Here is a 25,980-nt window from a genome sequence, read left to right as displayed (position 1 = left end):
AAGACTCTTGAGAAAACTTAGCAGTCACGGGATAAGGGGACAAGTACATGTATGGATTGGTAACTGGTTGAAGGACAGGAAACAGAGGGTAGGGATAAATGGAGATTTTTCACAATGGAGGGAAGTAAGAAGTGGGGTCCTCCAGGGATCTGTATGGGAACCTGTGCTTTTTAATTTATTCATAAGTTATCTAAATGTTGGAGTAAGCAGTGAGGTGGCCAGATTTGCAGATGACACCAAACTTTTTCGGGTAGTGAAATCCAAAACATTATGAGGAGCTCCAAAAGGATCTCTTCAAACTTGGGAAGTGGACAACAAAATAGCAATTGTGGTTCAAGGTAAGAAAGTGTAAAGCGATGCACTTTGGAGCAAACCCCACCCCAACTTCACATATACGCTGATGGGGTCTGAGCTGTCAGTGACTGACCAGGAGAGGGATCTTGGAATTGTGATGGACATATCGTTGCAAGTGTTGATGCAGCTGAAGGCAAATTCATGCTTGCAATCATTAGGAAGAGGATTGAAAATGAAACTGCTAATATTACAATGCCCTTATACAAATCTATATTTTGGGCACATTTGGAAGTACTCTGTACAGTTTTTATCTCTGTATGATAATATAGAACTGGAAAAGATGCAGAAGAGGGCAACCAAGATGATCAGAGGCCTAGAGCACCTTCCTTAGAGGCAAGGCTGCAATACTGGGGCTTTTAAGCTAATACAAAGACTATTATGGAGAGACATGATAGAGGTCTATGAAATTATGCATGGTGTGGAGAGAGTGGAAAGAGAGAATTTTCTCTCTTTCTCTTACAACACTAGAACCAGGGATGATCCCATGAAACTGATTTCCAGGACATTTAGAACCAACAGAAGGAAGGACTTTTTCACACAGCGCATAATCTATGGAATTCTCTGTCACAGGGTGTGGTGACAGTCGTCACCAGCCTGGGGCGCTTTAAGAGGGGCATAGACAAATTCATGGAGGATAGATCTATCAATGGCTACTAATCTAAGGCCTATAGTCTACCTCTAGCCTGAGAGGAAAGATGCCAATGAATTCCAGTTGCAGGGGTAATAGCAGGAAAGAGGGTGAACCTTAATCTCCTGCCTGTGGGTCCCAGAGGCATCTGGTGGCAACTGTGTGAAACAGGATGCTAGATTAGATAGGCCTTGGGCCTGATCCAGCAGGGCTGTTCTTGTGTTCTTACACTTTTATGGGGTCTGAGATTACGGCTGATTGATTGATTTACTCTTAGAGACCACATAGAAAGATTCTCTCCAGGATGATTGTCTTCAACTTGGCCTTTAAGGTCTCTCCATGGTGCATTTATTGCTGTCTTAATCGAGTTCATCACTTTGCTGCCGGTCATCTTCTTTTTCTCTAACTGCAGTTTATGAAATATGTGCAAAGGCATCCCTAATGTAGAGCGCATTGCAGTAGTCAAGCCTGGCTGTTACCAGCAATACTCACCACTGTTTTAAGGTTGTTTTTCTCCGGATGGACATAGCTGGTTTTATCAGCTCAAGCTGATAAAAAGGACCCATAGCCACTGCCTCAACCTGAGAAATCAGGGAGAGGTTTGGGTCCAGAAGTACTCCCAGACTATGTACTTGCTCTTTCAAGGGGAGTGCAGCCCCATCCAGAACAGGCAGATCTAACCCACTTCTTAAGCCTCAACATCCCACAATGAGTGCCTCTGTCTTGCTTGGATTCAGCCTAAGTTTGTTCTCCTTCATCCAGCCCATTACCGCCTCCAGACAGGCATTTGGGGAAGTTAGGCCATTTCCTGATGAAGCTGACATGGAGAAATAGATTTGGGTGTCATCAGTATATTGATAACACCCTGCACCAAATCCCCTGATAATCTCTCCCAGTGGTTTCATGTAGATGTTAAAAAGCATTGGAGACAGTATGGAGCCTTGTAGGACTCCCTATCAGAGCTCTTGGAGAGCAACAGTCTCCAAGTGACACCATCTGGATCCTATCTGAGAGGTAGGAGTGGAACCATTACAAAGCCGTGCCTCCCACTCCCAACTCCTTCAGGCACCCCAAAAGGATACCATGCTTGATGGTATTGAAAGCCACTGAGAGATCCAAAAGGATCAACAGAGTCACTCCTCCCATCAGTTCCTAATTGGAAATCATTCAAAAGGTCAACCAAGGCCATCTCAACCCCATAGCCTGCCTGAAAGCCAGTTTGAAATGGGTCCAGATAATCCGTTTCCTCCAAGACATCCTTGAGCTGAGATGCCACCACCCTCTCAATCACCTGGCCCAGCCATGGGAGCCACTTGAGTCACAATTGAGCTAACTTGTGGACTGCCTAACTGATTTGTAAGCCAGCGTGGTATAGTGGTTAGAGTGCTGGACTAGGACCGGGGAGACCCGAGTTCAAATCCCCATTCAGCCATGAGACTAGCTGGGTGACTCTGGGCCAGTCACTTCTCTCTCAGCCTAACCTACTTCACAGGGTTGTTGTGAGGAGAAACCTAAGTATGTAGTACACCGCTCTGGGCTCCTTGGAGGAAGAGCAGGATATAAAATGTAGATTAATAATTAATAATTAATTAGAACCCAATTTGCTACAGGTGTAGGGACACATAGGGACAGCTCAAGGGTGTAGTTTGTAATGATGCAATCCACCCTGATTCAAGATGGTGGACATGTGAACATCTGAGGTGCAAATTGGGCTGTAGGAACACCTCAACCACATAGTTTGTGATGATGTCATCCACCCTGATTCAAGATGGTGGACGCATGAACATTTGAGGCGCAAGAGTGCTAACTTGTGAACTGCCTAACCAATTCGGACCAAATTTAGTCCAATTGTAGGGATAGTGAATGGAAAGTAGGCAGATTAGTTCTTACTAGAACAACTTGTTAACCCTTTTTGTCTCAAGACTATTGGAACCTTGAATGATAGGAAGATTGGATTTAGAAAGAACGATTTTGCACTTAGTAGACAGCTTGCCCACGGACTCAGATACATCTTCGTATCCTTCTTCAATCCAGGTGCCTCATCTACTACACACATTTGGATACTTTGCTCTTTTCTTTCCCATTATTACCTGCTGCCTCCATGTATATATCACAACTTTGAATCTTTCCTTGAGAATTCTGCAGCACTACATGAGAGCTTCCATTCTTTTGGGTCCTTCAGATGCAAATTAAGGAAGATTATGCAAAACAGCACAATTTAACAATTCAGTGATTCTAGGGTTACAAAGGCTAGTCAGAGCTGAAGGGAATTCACCTGTATTCACAGCCATCAGAGATGATAGCAGTGAGTCATTGCAATCACCTTCAGCTACATAGAGAAAAGGCACAGCTCTTTGTCAGACAGCAGGTTCTTTTATGTCCCCTGCTAGCAGAGAATTCCTCAGATAATTGGCAACACCAGCCATCCCCACCCACTTAAGATCCTGGGGGTGTAGAAAATGGTAGGTGGATGCAGCCCATGCTGTCTTGTCTACTGAATATACATCAACTCTTGTTTTTTTTTAAAGGATGCTGGTTGACTGCATTTGGTTATCCCAGTTGATTTCACTCCTACAGAGTTGAAACTGTTCTTATCACTCTCAAATGGTGACTTCCACCTTGCCTAAGAGAGCCAAAAGATAGTAATTGAGCCCTCCTCTACATGGTCTCTTGCAAATCTTATGGTTCCGTGCTCACCTACATCATGCCTACTCAGTGAGCCCCTGAATTGAGAAGCTCCTATAGAGACTGTTTCAAGACCCTTACATTATGCTGCAAGACCAGCTTCTTCAGCGTTCCTTTGAGCTGCAGACAAGTATGCGTTGAGACAAGCTGTCTTTGTATCATTCTAATCGCACGCAGAGGCTCAACCTGTGATTTTCTTGACTTAGGGAGTGATAATAGTTTGAGAGCCCCTGAGTTACAGCATCACTGTGAATTCTGAGGAACATAGAATTGCGGGGAATATATTGCTGGATAATTTACCATTTATTATATTTCTTTTCCCATCTCATCAATAATTCCAGGCCTGCCCCTCCTTTGTACCTTCGTATCTCCCCTTTCTATGTAAATCACAGGCTGTTTTTAGCGTGACCACTGGGGAGTCAGGAGGAACAAGGTAAACAGAGAGGATGTTCCACTGTAACTTTGTAAGGCTGGAGAGGGAATAAAGGATCTCAGTGCCTCCAGCTCTCTCCCTTCTATCCGTCAGAACCAAGCTGTTAACAATTAAAAGGAATTATCTTCCCTCTGGTTTTGACTTGATTGCATTTGTGTTTATAGCAGTTTAGCTAACAAGCTCCAGGCAGGCTGCTGCAGGAAATGGCTTACACTGGGCATTGGATGTGAATGTCTCTTTTGCTTTCAGATTCTCTTATAACTGTTTTATTTTATTTGCATCTGGCTTGGTTTGAATGGTGGTTAAGGGTGGTATGGAGCAAGCAAAGAGATTGACATCTTCCATTTGGACACAGTGCACCCTCCACAGGAATATTTCTTGTCTCATCGCAATCCCACTCCAACAGTTATGCCCTAGAGGCAGGAAAACTCCTTGTCAACTCTGGCTTGGCCTCCTGAGGATGACGAACAAACTACTGACAAGCCACTGCTGAGATTGTGGAAATATTATTAAAATCAGAGTGTCTACACCAGCTGTTTTGAGTGTGATTTATATCTGAATATATAGTGAACAGCTTGTGTGGTCTGCACCTCATCCCATGCCAACCAGCCAGTATAAAATTATTCTGGCAGGTAACCAATATTGGGATCTGAAAAGCCAGTCAGTTCCAGTTCTGTAAGCTCCATTCTGGACCTGCAAAGTTTGCTTTGGTTCTGCCCCACACCCACCACATTTTATGCTGCCATACCTGTGCACTGACCCCACTTCCCTAGATCTGAGGATAAATGTAGATATGACTTGAATCACATCCTTGGCTCAGACATGCTCACTCCCCCACGCCCTAAATAGCATGCTTGAGAGGGAGCCAACTCAGATTGGGACCATGGCAGAGGGAGCTGGGGATACTAAGGATCTACCCCCACTATGGTCCTGAACTGGATCAGCACCCCTGTGCATGCTGTTTAACGGAGCAAGGGAAGCATTCATGCCAGGGCCAGTAGTTTGACAAAAGTCACGTGTAATCTGACTAAGTCTCGCTGAATGAAACTTAGCATTATGATGTTGGTCTTAACTACTATGTGTTACATTCAAAAGAAAATGTCGGAAAGTTTATTTCCTCTGCCTTATGTTTAGATGCACTGTTCTGAGGAACTTTTAATTAAAAAAAAGATTTATATGCCGCCATTCTAACAAATGAGTTCATGGTGGTTCATAACAGAATTAATTAAAAACACACACCCTCTAAAATAATAGAAATGTAGGATGAGACAGTCATTAAAACAGGACAGTCACCGAGAATGTATAGAGTTAGTGGAAGGCCTTCTGGAATTTTGTTTTTTTTAAGTCTTCAACCACCTTTTGACGTAATGGCAGACCAGAGGCAAACGTGCCAGAGGTTCAAGATTGTGGTAGTCTGAATGCATGAAACCATGGTTTTGTCACTGAACCGTGGGTCAGTTTTCTATCCCAAACCTGAATTTGAACCTTAGGTTTGCATTGAGTTTCACCGCCAAAACCTCAGGTTTGAAGGTGGCATCGCCTCGTTGGGATTCTGCCACCGTGTCCTCTGCACAAACCACAGTTAAGGGAGGCAGCTCCTCCCTCTCCTACTCAATTGGCTGCTGTGACTTTCCTTCATGCATTGGAGGAAGCCTGCACAGCCAGCCAGTTATGTGCCACTGCTTAAGAAGCTAATGTTTCCAGGTATGCCACAAGCTGAGAAGTGACTACCATAAAACCCCTTGAATCAGAGCCAGTTCCATGTCTGAGATGCCCCACTAAGGCTCATGGTGGGACTGGGTCTTACCTTGGGATCCTGTGGTGGGAGAAGATGGCATGGTTTTTCCTGCCACTGTGAGCAGAGGTGGCTGCAATAGCAACACTTCTCCTGAATGCCATGGCCCTGTTTCTCTCCTGCTGACACTGATGGTAGTAAAGGTGCCTCTCCTTCTCCTCCCATTCTGTCTGCCAATGGAAGGTTGCCTCCAGAGCATCATCACAAGGGTCTCTGGTGGAAATTCCCATTTGTGGAGGGGAGGAGGGGACAATGGAGCTCCAACACTTTCTCAGGTGCACACCATTTGCAAGTGAGAGCTTTTCTGCATCGAGGAAGTTATGCAGGGGCCTCTGAGGGAAGCTCCCATTTGCAAATGAGATGGCTGGGAGGAGGCAGTGACAGAGCAACTCTCTTGGCTGTGGCTGAAAGAGTTGTGTTCAGTTTCATGAAGGTGGAATGTACAGGCAGTACAGGAACCAGTAGACAGTTTGGTCCAGGGCATTCAGCAGCAGCCCCAAAGGTGGCAACTCCTGACACCAGCCTTGCTTAAAGACCGCCATGCTTTTAAATTCCCAGCAATACACACTGTAATGGATCAATCCCTATTATCACTCCACTAACATCAGGGTCTTTCCCATCAAATAAACAATACTGGTTGCTTCCAGCTAACTCTAGCCCCTGAACAACAAGTGTATGACATAGAGGACTCCTTCAGACATAACAGCAAACCATGGGTCCAATGGACCCACGGTTTGCCTCCATTCCCCCAGTGTGTCCCCAGACAACTGTGATCTGCTATTTGGGAGACTGCAAAGGGGGAGGAACTGAGAGATTATGCTGAATTCCAGTTTGGGGTTATACCTGCCATACTGTGTCCTTTCAATCATTCCACACTTCAAAAATAATTTTAAACCATAAAGGATAATAGTGTTTTCATGGGTAGAATTGCTGACTCTGCAATATGCTGTAGTTTTTCTCCAATATCTATTAAGGTTGAAGCTGGAATAAAAGTTCTATATTTGTTGAAGCATACGGTGAGGATGTCTCACAGAGCACTGGAATTCTCTTCTGATGGATGTGATATGACAGAGATGTGTAAGGCACATTGTATACATAGCAGTATGTGGTTTTCTAAGGGGAATTGAGTATTCTCAATTTTCCACCAGGCTTAAGATGATAGAGGCTGTGACCTGGTTAACATATATCTCTCACTACCAAAACATTACAGGAAGATGTAGTTTAATGGCCAGATGAGAACAGATGGGTGTCTTCTGGTCAATATGTGTTCAGACATGAGAAGCTATTCATGATGCGTAGAACTAATCTTTTATTATTTTCTTCCATTGTCTCTTTAGGGCTTGCTTGTCAAGGAGTGAGGAATTAGGGGCTGGATCATCTTCAGTACACAATGAAGAATGTCTTTGATTTTGCTGCCCAAGGAATCACACGTTTGCTGAATTCACTACTACCCCTGCTTTGCTGCCATCACAACTGCTTCTAAGGAACCGCAGTTTGGAAGCTGGCTATTCACTCTGCCTCCACCCTTCACTGACAACAGCTGGCATCAGCTATCCAAGGCCACAACTGGAGATCTGCCCGTGATAAAAAAAGCTCCATCTGAAGAATTCTCACACCGTTTCCTCTTCTCCTAGGATAAAGGCCTCTGGATCCTAACGGATAGCTGAGATCTTTTCTTGGAAAGGAGAATCTTCATCTTCTTTCACGTGTTTCCCGCCTGTGGAATTTAACGGCTACCGTGCCTATTGCCAGAGCCACCTTTTCTTGGCTTGGGTGGCTTTGCATTTGGTTTTCTCTCAAGGAAAAGCAGCTTCTTTCAAAAATGGGCTTTACCCTCCACTCTGCCTCTTTCACTCTGAAGGTGAGCATATTGCTGGGCTCTTTGCTCAGCCTCTGTCTTGGACTTGAATTCATGGGCCTCCCCAATCAATGGGCCCGTTACCTCCGCTGGGATGCCAGCACCCGGAGCGACCTCAGCTTCCAGTTGAAGACTAATGTCTCTGCTGGGCTGCTTCTTTACTTTGATGATGGTGGTGTCTGCGACTTCCTCTGCTTGTCCCTGGTTGATGGGCGTATTCAGCTCCGGTTCAGTGTGGATTGTGCTGAGGCCACAGTTGTCACGGATAAGCAGGTCAATGACAGCAACCTACATTTCGTGATGGTCAGTCGCAACCACCTCCGGACAGTATTAGTGCTGGATGGTGAAGCCAAGCCTGGCGAGGTGCGCCCGCAGCGCCAGTACATGAATATTGTCAGTGATCTCTTTATGGGAGGTGTTCCATCCGACATCCGCCCTGCAGCCTTGACCCTCGACAGTGTCCTGAGTGAGTCGCCGCTTAAGGGATTTATCTTGGACCTGAAGTATGGCAGCTCAGAGCCCCAGCTCTTGGGCCATCAAGGGGTCCGATTGGACACAGAAGGGCTATGTACCGAGAACCCTTGTGAGAATGGTGGAACTTGTTTCCTCTTGGATGGCGAGCCGCAGTGTGATTGCTCTGCCACTGGATATGTTGGGAAACTCTGTTCTGAAGGTAAGGGATTGTTTACTCTTCCCCTGGATTTTGACACACAATATAGCATGCTAATCACTGGCTATCATGATAGTATTTCAGAAGGCATAGTGCTCTTCAGAATAACAAGAAGGATATTGATCGCTAGATCATCAACCAAAAAAAAAAAATAAAAAAAAAATCAGCATAGTGTATGACTGACCAGTTTGTGAGCTTTCACAGTTTGGGGCAAAGTGTGGAATTCATAGCTCTTCCATTAGTTACACAAGCAATCTCTGTTCCTTTTGGAATAATAAAAAATAGGAGCAGGGGGTTAATTATTGGGAAAAGAAGCTCTCCTTTCTTCTCCTCTATTTGAGAGACGTCATAATAACTTCCACAGAGGGCACATACTATTTTACTCTTTTATGTACATATGAAAATGCCTCATACTGTGTCAGGGCACTGATCCACCAATGCTGTTTATACAGGTTTGCAGCATTTCTCTAAGGTTTCAGAAGGGGTCTCTTCCAGTCTTACCTGGAGATGGTAGGTACTTCCTGCATGCAAAACATGTGTTTGACTCTTGAAGAGACACGCAAGTCTCTTCCTTATGTCGAAAAGGAAGAAAAATGGAAGGTTATGTACATGGACATTAGCATAGGATTTTTAGAGCCTGAGCACACAGTTGACATTTTCCTGCTCTCACAGAACTTTAGTAATTTTTAGTTGTACCCATGCTGACTGACCTGACTAGGTTGAAGATGACAGAATGGATGATCACATTTTCTTGAGGTGGGAGAGATGTATGCAATGCAACATCTTGTTAAATAAGTTGTTTCTTATGCAGAATACATGCTCTGCTGAGAAGGGGTGGTTCTTTCATTATATGGGAACACACGAATGTGCCCTCCTTGGTCTATAACCCTGTTTGATTTTTCCCATTCAACCTTCCACTGATTTCAGAGAAGGGGGGAAAGCATCTTTTTTCATTAGTGCTGTAACATTCAACATGAGGATGTGTACAGTGAATTGAAAGCATAGAAGACTGAGCAACATATGAAGCAAACATCAAGAAAATGATTCAGTTGGCTGTGCTTTTTGCTCCCATTCTTTAATTCAGGCTGTTTGATTATCTGTGTAAAACCCATTGTTTTCTCACCCTACCTCCCTGATTTCTCCCTGTGCGTGGTTTCCATTGAAGGCTCAGTCCTACATTTGTGATATCTAATCCTGTTATGAGTAGTGGCTGTATTTTCTCTGTGTATTTGCTGCAGGCTGTGGAAGAAGAAGGGGGAAAGGGTCCAACTCCCACCCCGCACAAATGCCACAAAAGGCATTGAGAATGAGAGAAGAAGCTTGAGCGTCTCAGTTGATTGTGCCAGTAACATTGTCCAGTAAAATAATCCCCATTACCTCTAGCTGGATGAAAACTAGAACAGAGATCACTTGGATGTCTTATAATTTGTCGTCTTCCACCCCTCCCTGGCTTTTGCAGTGCTGGAATAAGTGGTTTGTCTTTTGGATGTGTCAATGAGTAACTTTATTCCCAATTTCCAACGGTTGTCCTTTTCAGCCAGACACCACCAGTCTTTCCTCTGCTCTCTAGATAGTAATATGCTTTACATATTTTGTTGGCCTATGGATATCAGAGTTTGTTTGTAGTTGGTCACTTGCTTTTTCTTGAAGCTGATGGTTCCTGATCAATAGCTCCTGTTTTAATAGCTAAATGCAGTGTGTGCCTTTTTAAATAATGAGTTCTCTCGACAGAGTTCAGGCCATTACTTGGCTATTGATTGATACCTGTGTCTGCAGATGGCAAAACCACAACAAGCTCATTTATTCTGTGGACAGAGAAAATATATAGAAATAAATACTTAGCAGACTCCGTGGATAGTGAGATTCCATTTACAGTATCCTGGATTCATTAATGCAAACTGCAGTTCCAGTTAGTGAATCTCAGTGCTCAGTGACATGTCCTACAGAAATACTTAGTGAAAAATTTGCAAAGTACATTACATACATAGATCACCTGAAACTTTGGCTTACTCAGAGAGGCAAAAAAACAAAAACAAAACAAAACAAACCCCCCAAAAACAAGCAAATGAGAAAAACACCCGGTGAGTACAGCCTTCAGGTAACTTTTCCTCCCCATTTCTTCCTTGCCTGGTTCATAGAATATAAGCGTTGGAAGGGACCTGCAAGGCCTTCTAAGGCAACCTACTGCTTAGTTCAGGAAATTGCTGTAGATGGCTGACCTCTGTCCTGCCTCTGTTTCAGGCCGGGTTGCCAACATAACATATGATAAGTTATGATCCAGTCATTTAGTGAACATGTATGGAAGCGAGGGGACAGCACCATCATCATCCCATGGAAAAAATGCCCAATCTACACCTGCCCTAATCTACACATGTACACTGAAGGCCTGAACAAGGCCTTGACACATACAGCTGTGGGCAAAGAAGGCTCTGTCCACACCGACAGCAATCTTGCCTCTTGATCAAGCAGAGGCCTATTCAGGCTTTCCATAAATACATGCAGAACAGGGGGACTAGTCTGCCACTAAGATGCCACTCCCCTCCCCATGAGCTTTGACTGAATGCATGGATCGTAAGGTAAGAAAAGGGCCAGCACTTCAATAAAGTGCTCCTACAACTTGAAGTCATAACACTGGAAGCAGTCCCATGTGTACAAGTATAGTATACCAGTTAACTCGTCCAATCTTTGTTTTACTAGAAGTCTTTATTGAGATGCTATTTCAACGTATGGTTGTCCTTCTGCATGACTCAAACTCCTCTGGGAATCTGAGCTATACCAGACACTACTGGACCTGGCTCTGCTTTTGGAAGCTCAGGTGGAGGCGGTGGCCAGGGGTGCCATTGCACAGCTTCAGCTAGTGTACCAGCTGAGTCCCTTTCTTGAGAAGGCAGATCTGGCCACAGTTACCCATGCCTTATTCACGTCATGGCTGGATTACTGCAATGCGCTCTACATGGGGCTGCCCTCGAAGAATATCTGGAAACTGCAGCTTGTACAAAATGTGGCAGCTAGGGTTCTCTCTGGAGCTGCCCGGTGGGAGCACATCACACCCATTCTGAAAGAGTTGCACTGGCTGCCAGTTCATTTCCCGGTCCAGTTCAAGGTGCTGGCTTTGACCTTTAAAGCCCTTAACGCTTTGGGCCCGGGATACCTGAGGGACCACCTGCTCCCAAGGGTTGCTGCCCGCTTGACGAGGTCATCTGAGGGGGCTCTGCTCTGGGTGCCGACAATGAGGGAGGCTCGGTTGTCATGCACGCAGGACAGGGCCTTCTCTGTTGCTGCCCCTAGATTCTGGAATGCTCTCCCGGTGGGTATCTGCTCCTCAGTCTCCATCACAGTTTTTAGAAAGCATGTCAAATTGTGGCTTTTTACCCAGGCTTTTATATGATTGTCTCCACTGCTGCTGCTTGTATTTTGTACTGTTTTTATTCTTGTGTTTTAATTTTATTTTTTTAAAATCAGATTTGTTTTTATACTTTTTACCTAAATATTTTAATGTGTCTTTTTTATAATCGTGTTTTTAAATTTTATTGTGAGCCACCTTGGGATTTTCTTAATGAAAGGCGTGGTATAATTTAACAATAAATAAATAAATAAAATATGAAAAGGGCCCTTGTAACTAAATATTGTAACATGAGGAAGGTATGTTCATTCCTTTGATTACAAGGAAGACATTGATGATGAGCTTTCCCCTCATCCATTTCAGGGCCTTAGACAGTCACAAATGAAGGTGTACCACTGGAAAAGTACACGTGGCAGGGAGCCATTGCTAATCCTGGCTCGCTAATGAGTATGGGCATGATGGCATGTGTTTAATTTCATCTTCACTTGTTCGTGCTTGATATTTTTATGGGAGTGTGCGCACACGCGTGCGCACACACACAGCGAGAGAGAGTTCTCATTCACATGATGAGGAATAGGATAGGACAAGCATCCCACCCAAGTTTGGGAGCAGTGTGCTTTGTGATCATGTGCAAGGGAAGAACAGGGTAGGAGAGCTCTGTCCTACCCAGCTGCTGTATCCCACTGCTGAATGAAGGAGGAGGAGAAGCCCCCCTTTCTAGTGGGAGGCTAGCTGAGGATCACTGCTGGCACCTCCTACCTTGTTTTTCCCTCACACATGTTCACAAAATGGGAGCATGCACAGCTCCCAGACTTTGGTAGAACACTTGTCCTACTCTCTGTTTCTCATTGTGTGAACGAGCTTAAGGTATGAATTCTTACTACATGCATCTTCCTTGCATCTGACTGGCATGTCAGAGTTGCAGTGTTCCGGAAGGCCATCTTGTCCAACTTCAGCTCTTCCAAAATTACAGTTTTAATCTGGGCAGCAGCATACCTGTAACTTAAATCAGAATATGGGAAAGGGCTGTTGGATCAGCTGCCAGATCAAGTGCACAATTTCCACTTTGCACAGCATAAGGAGACATGTAGTTCTCCAGGGGGAATATTTGTTCCCGAGATCTCTTTGGGGTTTTGCAGGTGGAATTGAATGGAAAAACTGTTAAGAGCTTGCACCAAACTCCTCTGGTGGCTGCAGAGCCATGTAGGCAACGGTGTTGCCAGCTCCACAGAGCGACATCTCAAAGTCTCTTGCCTCCCGCAGGGGCTGTTTCTAAACGCAGCCTGAATAGGGGCCTGATTGCACCTCTTTCCTTGATTACAGAGCAAGATTTCCTGGGGATGCTGCCTCCTGAATGACAGAGGAGCTTGTCACTCTGTAATTATCACACTTTTAACTGCAGAGTGAACAGATTTCTCAGCTCCTTCTTCTCTCTCTCTCTCTCTCTGTTTAAAAGACAGGTTACTGTAGGGCTTCTCCTCCACCTGACCCTTTGGCATGGCCGTGGCTTCCTCTTCCAGATGGGCTGGATGGCAGCTGCTTGGCTCTCTCTCGCAGGCACGCAATGCTGCCCTGTTGCCACCTCCCCTCAATTTCATGACACTAATAACCACTCTGGCATTTTTCCAGGAGCCTGATGGCTGCACTTAATTTGCATACATTGTGTAATCAAAAAACAAATGAACATGACCATAATATTTGCTTCCACTTGCATCTTCCTTGATGAATGAATATAAATTGCTTGTTGTTCGAACCCACCAGTGGTAAACAGCCCCAGTGTTTGTCTGATTCTTGCCCTGCTGTTATAGGTTGAGGGATGCGGGCTGTGTTTGGCCTTCTGGCTGTGATTTGAACAGCTTGTTGGACCTAATTCTCTAGTGGAAAAGCTGCACTTAAGAAAACTCATAATAACCTTGGGCCGTACGGTCAATGTGAGCAAGGAGAGATGGGTTCAGGGTCGCACTTTCCCCCTTTTTCTATGTGATCTTGGTTCTCTCTACTACCTCCTCCTCCTCCTCTTCATCATTTTATTACTTATTGTTTTATTTATTCATTTTAAATAATAGTTATATACTACTGTTCAACAAAAGTTCAGAAAACAGTTTCCAGAATAAAAGGAATTAGCTGATCTGGCGCAGTGCATCTGCACCCCTTGCTCATTCCCCACCTTCAGCCCCAGTCTGTTCTCCTCCTCCCAGGCCACTTTCCCTCCAGCGGTGCCTTCCCTCGCCTGCCAGCTTGGCCAGCGCTTTTTCTCCCTCCCCGCCGGCCGGCAGCACTTTCTCTGGCCAGCCCTTCCCTTCCCCGCCAGCCCAGTGGCCTGGCTGGCACTTTCCCTCCCTCCCTGCCCGCAGTGCTTTCACTCACCGGCTGGCCTGGCCAGCGCTTCCCTCCTCCTTTCCCCACCTGCCGGCAGTGCTTTCTCTCACCGGCCGGCCTGGCCAGTGCCTTCCTTGCCTGCCCGCTGCCTGCCTGGCCTGGCACTCTCCCTTGCTGGCCAGCCAGTGCTGTCTCTCCGGCTGACCAACTGCCACTGCCATTTTCTCCCCTGTCCCCATCGCTATCCCCCAGATAGCTGCTCGGAAACTCTCACGAGAGCTGCCACACATGGGATTAGTGACGGGTACGTTTAGGAGAATTATACATATAGATGGTAAGAGGGCTCCTTTCCAAAGGGGTTCAGAATCTTTAAAAAATTATACATATTACAAGGGAGACACCATCAACTGCCTCTGGAGGGACACTGTGATGGGACAAAAAGGGGAAGTTGCTCTGAAAGGTGCCTCTATGCCCACATATGCGGGGTTAACATAAGTGCAGGGTTGCACAGCTTTGGCCCTACAGCTGCTTTTGGACTACAAGTCCCATCAATCCCAGCCACAGTGGTCCAGACATTATACCAGGGCTGCTCAACTTCAGCCTTCTTGCAGATGTTGGCCTACAAATCCCATAATGTCTGGCTGCTGGCCACTGTGTATGGGGATCAGTGTTCCCTCTAAAAGGGATTCCCAGATGTTGATGACTACAACTTCCAGAATCCCCAACCAAAGGCCATCACAGCTGGGAATGCTGGGAGTTGTAGTCAACAACATCTCAGAATCCCTTTTAGAGGGAACACTGCTGGTGATTATGGGAGTTGTAGTCCAAAAACAGCTGGGGGGCCAAAGTTGAACAGGACTGGATTATTATTATTATTATTATTATTAATTCAATTTCTATACCGCCCTTCCAAAAATGGCTCAGGGCAGTTTACAAAGAGAGATAACAAACAAATAAGATGGTTCCCTGTCCCCAAAGGGCTCACATCCTAAAAAGAAACATAAGACACACACCAGCAACAGTCACTGGAAGTACTGTGCTGGGGGTGGATAGGGCCAGTTACTCTCCCCCTGCTAAATAAAGAGAATCACCACGGTAAAAGTTGCCTCTTTGCCCAGTTAGCAGGGGTGAATTCTAGCTCAACATCTGCAGGAGGGCTGAAGTTGTGTAGCCATGCATAAGTGATATTTCTACTTAGATTCATATTGGTGCTTTTTGTGCACCGGTTAGGAAGAATTCATGCCCAGGCTTCCTAAATCTTATGCCCTGGTCCCCATTTGTGGTAGCTTTGCTTGTCACAATGAAAGAGAAAATGGTGGTGGTGAAGGAAGGGCCCATTTTGCATTTTAGCATTTGACTGCAAATGATAAATGGGGAGATGCACCTTTGGAGCTCAAAGACAACTGCTTCAGCATGATAATTTCCATCTGTTTTGACCAAATGTTACCATGGATATTGGGGTGGGGGAAAGGGAGAAGGAAGCCCACAAAGATGTTGTGCGAACTGACCCAGATTGAACCCCTTTTATTCTTCCATGCATTCTCCACAGAGCAAATTTATTTCACACATTTTGAAGCTGTTTTCCCAATCATGTCTTAATTTGATGGTGATCCAGATGGTCACCAGAGAAACAAGATGAACTAATTAATGGCTGCAAAGTGCTTGCAGGCTGCATAGTGCAGTGTAAGCATGGTTTGTTGTCATTTATAATAATAGTAAATATTGAAGATGGAGATCTGCAGCCGTTCAGTCTGTACCTGAGTTGTGCCTTGAAACTTATGATTGCCATATAACATTCTTGAAACAAAATAATATACATTTTTCTTTTTCCTGAAATCCGGTACTGTAGTAGGTGAAGGTATAACACTGTGAGGATCCCAGCTTTTTAACAGAGAACTGTTCCTTTGCTGGGCCTTAGCTGTGCAATAGATATGGAGAATGAAGGGTGGCTTCGGCCTTGTTCTGTTTGTTAAATTTCAACCAGATGCCACCTTCCATCCCTGAACAGGTTTGATCTATTATTTGGGTAAAATTTGATTCACTGGCATCAGAGGCGTAACTAGAGAAAACGGCGCCCGGGGCAAACACTGAAATGGCGCCCCCCCACCATGCCCCCCGCCGCTGCCCCCAACATACTACATTATACTTAGGTTTTTCCTCACAAGCTCCCGCCGCCGCTGCCAAGCCAGGCCACTGACTGGCCGCCAGGCGCCAGCAAAGCAATGGGGGGGGGGCAGGCAGCGCAGAAGGGACTGCTCGTGGGGAAGGGGGCACCGACACGCTCCCTTGACTGCTGCAGCGCTGCTGCACTGAGCAGGAAACATTTGTATTAACAAAAAATTTTAAATTTTTTTTTAAAAAAATTGGTCATGGCGGCGCCCCCCACGTGACCAGAAAAGATGGCGCCCGGGGCACGTGCCCCCCCTGCCCCCCCTATAGTTACGCCTCTGACTGGCATTCATTGTGTTGCGTACGTGACAGTGGGTTTCACGTGCATTTGTCTGTGGAGTGCCTGCCTTGTGGTCAGAAGCCAACCTATTGGATGATGACTCAGCTGGGAAGGATGACTCAAAGAGCCTATGACCAAAATTAGATGTGATGTGAGAGATTATGATCTTATCTTCCAATGCCTTTTTCTATGGTTAAAAGCCGCTGCAGAGGATGGAATTTCAGCCAGTACCATTTTGCTGGAGAAGGTTAACCCTCTCTCTCCAGGCCATTTCCTGATTTATACTAGGCCCATTCACACATTATGTTAAACACTTGTACAACCAGAGTAGTGTACACTGGTACAGAACTGTACTCTGGTACGCTCATTCACATGTTATGCTGAATGCAGGTGCAGAAGTAAACTTCCTATTAGTACCATGCATTTGATGGGCCTGTATCCAGGCTTTAAAATGAACAGTCATTCACACAACCATGTGTATGAGTGTACAGATATCTGTTCACTCCATACAGCGTAATGTCTGAATTGGGCTACTGGCCCTTCTGAATCTGCAGTTAGCTTCAGGGGTGGTGGTGGTTTAGTAAGGAAAGCAAGATAGGAGCATGGTTCCCCCCCACTGTCTGCTATGGCCCTGATCCACTCTGGGCCCTCTGAACTTTCTTTTAGATAAAGAGAAAGACATAAGGGAGAACTGTTGGTTGACCTCTTATCACATACCACCCCTAGTTTGGTCCTGAGACCCTTCTTCATGCCGCCTTGTAGCAAACTCTGCCTGGAGTTATAAGTTGTGCAGAGAAGGGACTAATGGATTCACTGGATGCTTGGTATTGATCTTACTCTTGGCTTACCCTGTGAATCTAGGTACCTGGTAGAGAATGCTGTTTTTAAATTCCCGGGGGTTTGGTATGGTAGCTGAAGATGAAATTTCACAAGGTATTCCAGGGAATGATAGAAACATCACAATTTATAGGATGGCAGGGATCATGTGTGAGAGAAAGAAGATGAACTCAGAATGAACAATTCCTGAAGTCTGAAGAGAAGACCTGTGCTTCACCTATGTTACTGCTGCTCAGTGGCCAGGGAGAAGGCGACTGTGCTATGATATAGTGATATTCCAGGATTTTCTTCTGTTCCGAGTAAATCCTTTGTTTTAGCTTTCTCTCCTCTTGGTTCTGGCCATCTGTTTGGTTCTGACTGATAACCCCACCCGAAGAAAGCAATGGCATTTCAGAGTTCTGCTGCTGTTCAGTGACAGCAACGTTGGTCTTGAGTGGATTTGCACTGCCTTCCCACAGTCCTTCATTGCAGACATATTTGCTCCAGCCTTCAAATTATTCATGGTGAGAAACTTCCTGAGGCATTGGATTGAGGGATGATGGGAAGAAAACATTGTATGAGATGAGGGAGTACCTTGCGGGGAAAACCCTGTGGAGATGTACTGCTGAGTAACAGGCTTTACTGACCATGTGGTTTGACTTTGAAAATAAACTGTAAAAACTATGACTATGATGACGAATATGGCAAATATTTATAAAACAACCCTGGGAAGGCCCAGGTTTCTAATCTCATATCAAATCTGCCCACCCCAGAGCCTTTTAGGAGAGACAACTAAATTTTCATATGATACAAGTAAAGTAATGATAGCTTGTTGTGGGGGATACAGGCAGGTCTCCCAAGGAAGAGCACCTGCATTTTCTCAGCATTCCAGTCATAATATTTTGTCTCTAGGGAAAACTTGGTTCTTTTCACTGCTAACACACAAATTGTTGTTTTGCTCTTGAAATTTCATGTGTGTCCCTGCCAGGGCTGATGGTCTGGAGACAAGCAGATACTGAGTAGGCAGTTAAACTGGGATACAGCTGGGAAGTCAAACAGGTAAGCCGAGACAAGGGGTTGGATGCTAACTACTGCACACAGAAGGAATTCCCCACAAGGGAATTTCCCTACCTCCTCCCACCACCACAGCAGCCCTCAGGACCCTTGGGGATGGAGTGGGGCCTGCAGAGGGAGGGGAGGATAGCTCACAATGGGGTAGAAGCACCTTGTGTGAGTGGGGCTCTATTCAAAATTGGCCTTTTGCTCTTTGTGAACAATTTTCCCTTATCCATGCAGCCCACATCCCACCCTTTCCCCAACCCTGAGGAGAGACTTTTGAGGAGGTGCAGGGGGCTGTTGTGAAGAGGTGGGGAGTAGGGGAGTTCATTCATGGGGAATTTCTCCTGTGTACAATAGTTAAGATCCAACCTGAGAAATCGGAGAACATTGAAGACTGAAGAACCAGGCCAGAGTCAGATGCTCTATAAGAGCAGATGGAAATGCCATAATAGACCCCTTGTGACACCTGACCCCTGCTAAGCTGGTAGCTACAATACAACCTCTTGGCTTTCCACTGTGATCATACTTCTGTAGTTTGGGCAGCAGAGAATAAATCCGCAGCCCCTTGGTCTAGCAAGATACAATCGTGATGCAGAAAGTAACGTGCCTGAATTTTGCTGCTGGGAGGCATGAGACCTTCAGCACTGTCCAAATAATATTTTGAATTGTGTCTGTGACTGATGATAGTAATGCGCTTCTCCCCACTATGCTATTTTTAAAGATTTTATTTTGCAAGGATAGACCCATGAAGAAATTTTGTCAATTGTGCATTTAACTCCTTTACCCCATTTTTGTACTCTAAATTAATTACATTGGTGAGATCTTAAAAATTGCTTTAAACTTTTATTTATATTTATTTATGACTATGTAAACCATGCGTATGTATTTTAAAGTTCTCTTTTGTACATTTTTATTTAAAACATAATTTGCTCTTCCAAACAAATGTTGTAAACCGCCCAGAGACACAAGTTTTGGGCGGTATAAAAATATTTAAACAAATAAAAACAGCTGTGTCCTTTATTACCCTTATCTTTGTGTTTTGCGAATGTGAGAATGACTATTTTCTAACATTTAAAAAAACTCCCCTTGATTGTACATATACATTTAAAAGTTTGAAAATTTGAACTTTTGAAACATCAACACAGCAGGCATTTGTTACCAGTAATTCACATATACTTTTTTCCTTACCTTTCAAAACATCCATCATAATTTAAGGTTATTGTTAAACTCTTCCAATACTTAAAAACAACAACTTTTTAGTATTTCAAGCAAAGCAGATTCAAATTCATGACATTTGTCTCAAACTCTGTCACACTGCAAGTTATTTCAGCTTGATAAACACACTTCTCTTCAGCATGTTTTTTCTTATTCTCGTTCCAGAATAAATCTCATCTTCTATATAGTGCGTACTTGGTTCTACACTAAGGTTGTTCACACGACCCAGATCCCTGGTGGCTAGGGGGAAGGCAGTAGGCCTACCGTTCCCTCACGCAACCATGGCTATCCTTGTGCTGTGCTGCTAGGCACAAATGGGAGAATGCAGCCCAACCTCCAGAAATCCCACAATGCACTGCATGAGGAGTGGGGTTGATTGGGAGATTTCCCCACTAGCTGGGTGCTCTAGGCACCCCGCTCTGTGGCTGCTGTGCCTGCAGACAGCCCGAGCAGACACGTGATAGGGATCGCAGATAGAAGGACCCACTTGTGCCCTTCTACCTTGTTAATAGCCTGGGGGAAAACCTTGGGCTACCCGGCAGGGCAACACCAGGATTGGGCTCGATCCCAGTGCTCCACGCGAGCAGCCCTACCCGAGTAGGGCTGTGCAAACTCGGGTAGGGATGCTCGTGTGAAGAGCCTCTCTGTCTATTAATATGTACTAGGTGGCCCTACACAGAACATAAGAACAGCCCTGCTGGATCAGGCCCAAGGCCCATCTAGTCCAGCATCCTGTTTTGCACAGTGGCCCACCAGATGCCGCTGGAAGCCACAGGCAGGAGTGGATAGCATGCCCTCTCTCCTACTGTTACTCCTTGCAACTGGTACTCAGAGGCATCCTGCCTTTGAGGCTGGAGGTGGCCTTTCGCCCCCCAACTAGTAGCCGATGATAGACCTCTCCTCCATGAAGTCATCCAAACCCCTCTTCAAGCCATCCAGGTTGTTGGCTGTCACCACATCTCGTGGCAGAGAATTCCACAAGTTGATTATGTTTTGTGTGAAAAAGTACCTCTGTTTTTTGGACCTAAATTTCCTAGCAATCAATTTCTTGGGACGACCCCTGGTTCTATTGTTATGTGAGAGGGAGAAGAATTTCTCTCTATCCACTTTCTCCACACCATGCATGATTTTATAGGCCTCTATCATGTCTCCCCGCAATGGTCTTTTTTCTAACCTAAATAGCCCCAGGTGTTGGAGTCTTGCTCTAGGAAGGTGCTCTAGGCCCCTGATCATCTTGGCTGCCCTCTTCTGCACCTTTTCCAGTTCTACAATGTCCTTTTTTAGATGTGGTGACCAGAATTGTACATAGTACTCCAGGTGTGGCCACACCATAGTTTTCTTTAAGGGCATATTAATATTAACCATTTTATTTTCTGTGCCCTAGTTCTCCGTCTCACCCCTCCCCGGACAATCTGGCTCCCTGCCCTACCTTCCCCTCCCTCCTCCTTAAGCCGTTCCCTGCCATCCAGGATGGCAGCAGAGGTAGCGAAACCTCCCCCACTCTCCCCCCACAACTCTCTCTTTCTCTCTCGCGCTCCCCAACCCCACAAGTTTCTCGCACTCCACAACCCCACAAGTCTCTTGCGCTCCTCTTCCCTTCCTAGGGAGAGCGGCATCATGATGACCTACAGTAGGTCAGCTCCTACTGCCAGCCTCCATCGTGTCGCCTTGCTGAGTCTCCTCGCAAGGAGGATGGCTAATTTGGGTGGGAGAGTGCACTGAGGGCTGGCCTCCATCACCCTGCTGTGTCTCCTCATGAGGAGAATGGCCAAGCCAGGGCTTCCCTTCTGGCCTACACGGATGGCCCTTGGTGTGCTCTTCTGCCCCAGCCATCTTCCTCACGCGGAGACTCCGCTGTCGGCAGGGTAATGGATGCCACTGCTCAATGTCTCTTCTTCTTTCTTCCTTGTTGCCACAGCACTGCCGCCTCCTTGGCCCTCCTTCCTCCTCCTCCTCAGAAGCTGCCCCTCCATCTACTGCTCAGCTCTATGTGCCTTCTGTCTCCACTGGACAACTCTCGCGAGATGTGCCACGTACCACAGGATGTGCAACATACATCCTAAGGCTTTTAAATAGATAGAAGATAAACATATGCTTTGGGCATCTTCCCTTTACTCTGCTTTTAACATTTTCTCTCATTTTTAGTAGTGGTGCTATGTATATTTTTACTAGTTCAGTTCCATCAGTTTCACTCCAATTATTGTATGCAGTTTCTAAATTGTCCTCTTTATTTTCACCTTGGCAACATAATTTCAAATATTTGGTTTATTTTGGAAACACTCATTTCTCAAATGAGTGTTTTTTTACACCTCAACTCCCCCCACACACACTGTCTCTGTGTTGTAGTTCTATTGATTCCTGGTTGAACATCTGTCTACCTTCTGCTTTATTTGTTCTGTCTTTTGGGTGAACAGTGGATACCATTTTATACCACTTTTTGTTGATTGATTTCTATTTCTTATACATTTCTTATTTTAACTGAGCTCATTCTGTTAACTTTCAGAATTGCTAGCTGTTCTCTTTCTTCATTGTATGCACCATTGTCAACCATTTTCACTCCCCAGCCACACATACACATTCATAACTTTCATTTCTCCTTACGTCTCATTTCTCCTTACCTCATTTCCTAAAATCTATTTTCCGACTGTTAATAATTGTTCCTCTCCTAACTTGGACATTTTATCTATGGTTTTCTGTCTACCAGGACCTTATTGTCTTCCCTTTCTTATCTTACAGTTTTGCTCCCTTCTCTTTCTCCCTTTTGTATGTTTTGTTCTTCCCTGTGGACTATTGCTTATGTTATATCACTCTGCTATATTTTCCCACTCGGTCTCAGAAATTTATTTCTGCCTCCATCCATCTATAAGTGTCATTTTTATCACAGAGTCTACACTGTTGATTTTGTACTAGGTGCAGCTTTTCAGATTTATAGATGCCATTTCTCCCGCATTCTGATTTTTGCTCAAACTTTCCTGCTGTCCTTACTTTTCATGCACACATTCTTATATTTCCCTTCTCTTTCTATTCTGTCAACATTATTTATCACTCTGCACATGTTTAGGAATGCGGACATGCACATTCCTGATTTTCTCCATTATGTTTTAATTTTCACTGAACGTGCACATTCAGTACATGGGAGGAGAGCTGGTCTTGTGGTAGCAAGCATGACATGTTCCCTTTGCTAAGCAGGGTCTGCCCTGGTTGCATATGAATGGGAGACTACATGTGTGAGCACTGTAGGATATTCCTCTTAAGGGATGGAACCACTCTGGGAAGAACATCTGCAGGCAAAAGGTCCCAAGTTCCCTCCCTGGCTTCTCCAAGATAGGGCTAAGAGAAATCCCTGCCTGCAACCTTGGAGAAGTCACTGCCAGTCTGTGAAGACCATACTGAGCTAGATGGACCAATGGTGTGACTTGGTATAAAGCAGCTTTCTATGTTCCTATCTCCCAGAGCCACGGTTCTCTGGCTTGCATATATGTGGCAGAACAAATGTGTACAGCACTCTGTGTGAGTACTGTCTTAATCCATAAGATGTGAAGGGGTCCTGAGGCTTTTAATCTCTTATCTTGGATTAGAAGTGTTTGTCTGCATGTTCACATTATGAGGTGAGGGATGGTGGTAGTGACATCAGCAAGTACAGGATTTCTAAGCTCTATTTTTTTTTAACAGCAAGTACAATAAGCATTTTTCTGAGTGTCTTTAAAATATATTCATATATGCCCTGAGGAATATTTTTTTTAAAACCCAGAAAGCATGTATGACAAGCTAGCCTAATAAGTTACTATTAAAAAGAGAAAGTAGGGAGAAAGTCAAGGAGATTAAATCATTTCTCTGTGACCCAGGTGAAAAGAAGAAGTGGAAAGGCAGTCAGAGCAGGGGCAACCCTGAGATTTTCAGAGTCCAATGCAATAGGGTGTGTGCGTGTGCATGTGCACACTTAGTGTGGCAACCCAGGTTGATGCAGCCATGAGAGGGAAGCCTGAGAAAGAAGCATCAGGTGCAGTTGTCTGGTGCCCTGCATTTACCAGTAGGCTACAGGGGAAAGGCTGCAGATGCTATATAAATTAGAGCTGTGCATCTTGGTGAGGTGGGTGATTTCAAGGATCTATGATCAGCAGTTTCTTGGTGGGTGAGATGGCCAGTTCTAGATCCCTGGAAGGGGTCCTGTACTTTTGAGTGGTGCATAGAAACGAGAATTTCACCAAGTGCAGCTTATCACACCAATATAGGGTGGTGATGGGGGGAGAAAACACCCCTGCTAAAAGTGGCACCTTTTAACGTGGTGATTCTCTTTATTTAGCAGGGGGAGAGCAACTGGCCCTATCCACCCCCAGCACAGTACCTCCAGTGACTGTTTCTGGTGTATATCTTCTGTTTCTTTTTAGATTGTGAGCCCTTTGGGGACAGGGATCCATCTTATTTATTTATTATTTCTCTATGTAAACTGCCCTGAGCCATTTTTGGAGGGCCAGTATAGAAATCGAATAAAACAAACAAACAAACAAACAAACAAACAAACAAAAATAAATTAAATAAATGTAGTGCTTCAGAGTGTTTAAAGCACTTCACATTTTCTCAGTAATTGTTATGAACAATCCTCTAAAGCAGATCAATCGTGTTGTCCTCCAATTGCAAATGAGGAACTAGGGCTAAGAGAATAATGGTTTGCTAAAGAACATCTCCTGTCATGGCCCAGCACCTGGTCTTGGGCACTTCTGTGACAGACTCACCCTGGACAGAATCTACAGCTGAGGTGTCTTCAGTGTGCAGTAGCCTTATCAGCAGGCTTTACCACAAACAGAGGGGCTAAATAGTATAAAGCCTGGTTGGGATGATACATTTGGCTACCCTTGTTCACCATGTGGTAAGAGATGCGGATGAGCATGTCTCGCCCCATCCTGGCATGGTATCCTGTGGCCACATAATCGTATATATGGGAATTCGTTCATCCCAACCACCCCTCCCATGTGATTTAAATACTACATTATCTATGCTACTTAAACCCACATGTGTATTATACAAAGCAAAATGGCCCACCAGGGGCTTTTACGCACAGCAGGTTTTACTGTGAGTTTATGGGGAGGCTTTCCTGCGAACTCAAAGTTGTCCCCCCCAAACTGACACAAATAGTGGCTTTTTTTTACCCCGGATATAAATCGGGCTACACTCTAATGCACAGTGAAAACCCTGAATTGTGTGTGAACTGCTCCCCGATAACTCGTAGGGACTTATGTGAACACACCCCCTCCATTTCAGAGAAGATGAGAGTTAAAGGGCTTCAAAAGCCCTGTGTGAAAAGCTTCCTGAAGGGAGAGTGAGAAATGCTCACTTGCGTTTCTCATTGTGTGCATTTCTCATTCATTCAGAAATGAATTTAATCGCGTAATTGCCATAGAATACTTGCTCCCTCTGTAGATCACACACAGGGATGTGGATCAGGAGCATGGTGTGAGGGGAGGGAGGAGGATTTATTTATTTATTTATTTACATGTCTATCCCGTTCTTTCTCCCAGGAGCCCAGAGCCATGTACATGGTTTATGTTTGTCCTCACAACAACCCTGTGAGGAGGCTAGTGTGAGAGACAAGTGACTGTCCCAGAGTCGTCCAGTTAGCTTCATGGCTGAATGCTGATTTGAACTCAGGGTCACCCCAGCAGTGGCACACCTAGGCAATTTTAGCGCAAGGTGAGCTGAGGAGGATTCCACAGGCTTATGATGATCTATTTCAACGGTGCAGGTGTGCTGAGTGCCTCACAGTTCTCAAGAGCTGCTGGGCCGGACGGACAGGCCCAGTGATTGCTCTGTCCACCACCGCAGGGGTGGGGAGGCCTGCTCGGCTCACCCCCCAGCCGCCAGTCCTCAGCCGTGCACAATGGCATCTGAAATTAAGAAAACAAAATCAGAGGTTCAGCGTGGCGGGGCTGGGGCTGGGGTGGTGGAAGGAGGCTCCCCTGGCCATTTGGAGCCCCCCCCGGACCTTGGCGGCCATGGACCGGGGCCCCATGGTCCAGGGGTAAGAGAGTCTCTGCTCCCCAGTCCTAGTCCAACACTCTGACCATTATACCACTCTGGCTCTCTGAACTCTGTTTAAACAGGGTTTTGGAGCACATGTAGAGGGACAATTCAGATGAACATCCCTCTCCCCAAAGTAAAGGACAGCCTGACAGCACTACAGAACATCCTTGAGTGACACCAGCGCAGACATGTTTTCACTGCTTCCCTGTCCCGAACACAGGTGCTGGCCAGTGATCATGCAAACCAGTTCTCTGTTGTGTTGTATATCCTATAAGCTTTGCTTTAACCTCAAATTTCCCCTGTCCTCCCACTACCTGTTTTTCTATTTTCTTTGGGTT

At 45.3% G+C, this 25,980-nt stretch overlaps 1 protein-coding gene across 45 annotated transcripts in view; it reads left to right on the top strand.

The window, feature by feature from the left end:
- The window catches only part of NRXN3 (neurexin 3), a 1,829,497-nt gene that overhangs the window by 104,904 nt on the left and 1,698,613 nt on the right, over window positions 1–25,980 (top strand). For all 45 annotated transcript variants that reach the window (XR_008306051.1, XR_008306106.1, XR_008306104.1 and 42 more), the window contains one exon: window positions 7,233–8,426. Coding sequence is in view for 40 of the 45 variants with exons in the window: in XM_053245247.1 (XP_053101222.1) it covers window positions 7,718–8,426 (709 nt within the window). In the remaining 5 variants the exon portion in view is untranslated. The remainder of the gene's footprint in view (window positions 1–7,232; window positions 8,427–25,980) is intronic.

Source organism: Hemicordylus capensis, chromosome 1 (genome assembly GCF_027244095.1).
Source record: "Hemicordylus capensis ecotype Gifberg chromosome 1, rHemCap1.1.pri, whole genome shotgun sequence".
Lineage (NCBI taxonomy): Eukaryota > Metazoa > Chordata > Lepidosauria > Squamata > Cordylidae > Hemicordylus > Hemicordylus capensis.
The sequence above is the reverse complement of the archived record's forward strand: the minus strand, read 5'-3'. Positions and strand labels throughout refer to the sequence as shown.